Source organism: Hyposmocoma kahamanoa, unplaced genomic scaffold (genome assembly GCF_003589595.1).
Source record: "Hyposmocoma kahamanoa isolate Upper Pololo Valley unplaced genomic scaffold, ASM358959v1 229, whole genome shotgun sequence".
In the NCBI taxonomy this organism is placed as follows: domain Eukaryota; kingdom Metazoa; phylum Arthropoda; class Insecta; order Lepidoptera; family Cosmopterigidae; genus Hyposmocoma; species Hyposmocoma kahamanoa.
The window spans coordinates 11,435-14,401 of record NW_020653748.1 but is presented as its reverse complement, the minus strand read 5'-3'; the positions used below and the strand labels follow the sequence as shown (position 1 = coordinate 14,401).

The following is a 2,967-nucleotide window of genomic DNA, read 5'->3' as shown; positions in this document are numbered from 1 at the left end:
ATGTCGTGTAACAAGTGGATTGGTGATAAGTTGAAATAGTTTTAAAATACATAAGGCTGACACCCCACTCCGTCCCATAGTTAGCCAGATTGACACACCAACCTACAAACTGGCTCAACACATGGCAAAGGTACTGTCACCATTAATGGGAACACTTCTACACATGTGAAGGATTCATACCATTTCATCAGTGGAATCAAAGATCTACGGTTAACTGATGATGACACCATGGTCAGTTTTGATGTTCAGTCGCTGTTTACCAACCTACCAGTAAAAGACTGCATTGAAATTGTACGTAGAAAGCTGAGGGAACATAATATGTCCATTGAATATGCAGAATTATTAGAACACTGCCTAACATCAGGCTATCTATTGTGGAATAATGAATTCTACCTACAAATTGACGGTATAGCGATGGGCTCCCCGGTATCTCCCGTTGTTGCCGATATTTTCATGGAAAACTTCGAGGAGCGAGTTTTACCCATGGCCCCGGCTAGGCCGAAGATTTTCAAACGGTACGTTGACGATACTTTCACAATATTACCTAAAGATAGCATACCTTCTTTCTTGGACCATCTTAATTCTTTTAGTACTAAGATCCAATTAACTATGGAACAAGAGAATTGTGGTACTTTAGCTTTCTTGGATGTTTTAATTCAAAGAAATCCTAATAACATCTTAGATCATACTGTATTTCGAAAGAAAACCCATACAGATAGGTATATAAATGGTAATTCCCATCACCATCCTAGCCAGTTGGCTACCGTGGGCAAATCTTTGTTTCAGAGAGCATATGGTGTCTGCGACAGTAATCATCTGGCAGGGGAACTTCAGCATATAAAGCAAGTCCTACATGCGAATAAGTTGAAGATTCCACGCCAATGCCGCAGGCCCCGTGTGAAACCACCAACAGTCGAGCGAAGACCTGCCATCTTACCTTACGTGAGAGGTGTTACAGACAAGATCGGAAGAGTCCTCAGGCGTGCATCTATCAAGACCTATTTCAAGCCCCTGAGGAAGATTTCTCAGTTCCTGAGACCCGTGAAATGTAACATCCCCTTACAGGATGCAGGAGTTTACAAGCTTGACTGTGAGTGCGGTCTCTCTTATATTGGACAAACAAAGCGAAGTATTTGTACCCGCGTCAAAGAACATATAGCTGATGTCAAACACCGTCGCGTAAACAAGTCTGCAGTCTGCGAGCATGTCATGGATAAACCTACACACTCAATGAAGTTTGACAAACCCCAGGTCCTTGCAAAAGAAGTCCGTTATCTGCCCAGGATGCTGCGAGAGGCCATTGAAATTAAAAAACATCCTAATTTCAACAGGGAAGATGGTTTCTCCGTACCACCAGTTTGGGATCCAGTATTTCCTCTAATGAAAAATCCCAAACAGACATAAGACTGCAGTACTAATTAATATGTTTTAGTTTATTCTAATTTCTATTAATAATTAATAATAAATTAAACTTAATAAAAATTCATTCAATAAAATAATTTGTAAAACTTAATGTAGCGTAAATTGGAATGTTTTCTTTGTAAAATTAAAAATAAAGTATTTAATTAATAACTACTGTAACTGTAGTGAAAAAAATAGGGTGGTTTGAATTAATATTAGACATAACTGGTTGAAGACTGTACCACCTCAGTCAACCGTGACCATGAGACCTGTAAAGGGCCCGAAACGTCGGTTTGTTTGAAAAAACAAATATACGCGATTTAAATCCGGAAAAATAGTTTCATTTCCTATTCGTAAAGAAATCAATGAAATTTCAAAGACCTCTTTTATCAATAAAATAAAACATGCTTAAAATTTGTTTTCACATAATTTTCACATGATTTCAGATGATGTAGTGAATACGGAGAGTGTTAGCATAGGAACCATTTTTTACCCAAGTTACCTAAGCCTAACATACCCAGGTCTGAGTTGAATGCTCTGGATGCACTACAGAGGGATTTTGTTGTACTGGTTCTGCCGGCGGACAAAGGTAATGTTGTTGTCACACAGTCATTGTTGACACGCGGAATTATGAAGAGAAAATGAATAACTTGTTGTGTGACAGTGGTACCTACAAAAAAGTTACCTATAACCCTACCAACAGAGTAACCCATGGGCTGAATAGGTTACTAAAATTTCTGCCGGATGACCTTTTACGCGACATCCTACGTCCGCTCAACCCCACACCACTAAAGATCTACGGGTTGCCTAAAATCCACAAACCGGCATGGCCCCTTCATCCTATAGTGAGTCAAATAGATTCGCCAACATATAAGACTGCTCGTTTCCTGTCGGACGTACTACTTCCTTTCACGGGTAAAACATCAAGTTATGTGAGAGATTCTACACATTTTGTGCAGTTGTTGGAAGGACTACGTGTTAGTGATAACGAGATATTGGGTTGTATCATTGTTTACAAATATACCGATAGAGGACGTACTTATGATTATATCTGATTTAGTAGAGTGTATTAATTTAAGTGTCGGTTATATGAAGTTGATACGGTACACTCTGACGAGGGGATACTTCATGTGGAGGGGTGATTACTTTTTACAAATCGGCGGCGTAGCAATGGGATCACCGGTAGCTCCGGTGGTGGCTAACATATTTATAGAATGGTTTGAGGATACTGCGCTGGTGAACATTCCATTCGAACCGAGATACTGGTGGCGCTATGTAGATGACGTATTTCTCATTATGCCTAAAGAGGGAGTAAAGTCGGCACACTTAAACAGCGTTCACCCGAAGATCACCTTCACCGTGGAATGTGAGCAGAACGGGGTTCTTCCTTTCTTGGATGTGTTGGTGAGACGTGAACATAACGGTCGGTTGTCTCATGCGGTGTATCGGAAACCAACGCACACAGATAGATACCTGAGAGCGGATTCACATCACCACCCGATACATTTAGCCTCAGTTCCGCGGACACTCATTAATAGAGCTTTGAAACTTTGCGACCCGGATTAC

At 40.4% G+C, this 2,967-nt stretch overlaps 1 protein-coding gene across 1 annotated transcript; it reads left to right on the top strand.

Moving 5' to 3' along the window:
- Window positions 1-153: 153 nt before the first annotated feature.
- On the top strand, window positions 154-1,344 carry LOC113228374 (the record flags this gene model as incomplete). The annotated part of the gene is made up of 1 exon (XM_026461647.1): window positions 154-1,344. A coding segment is annotated over one exon (1,191 nt), but the record flags the coding sequence as incomplete, so codon positions are not given.
- Between the last annotated feature and the right edge of the window lie 1,623 nt (window positions 1,345-2,967).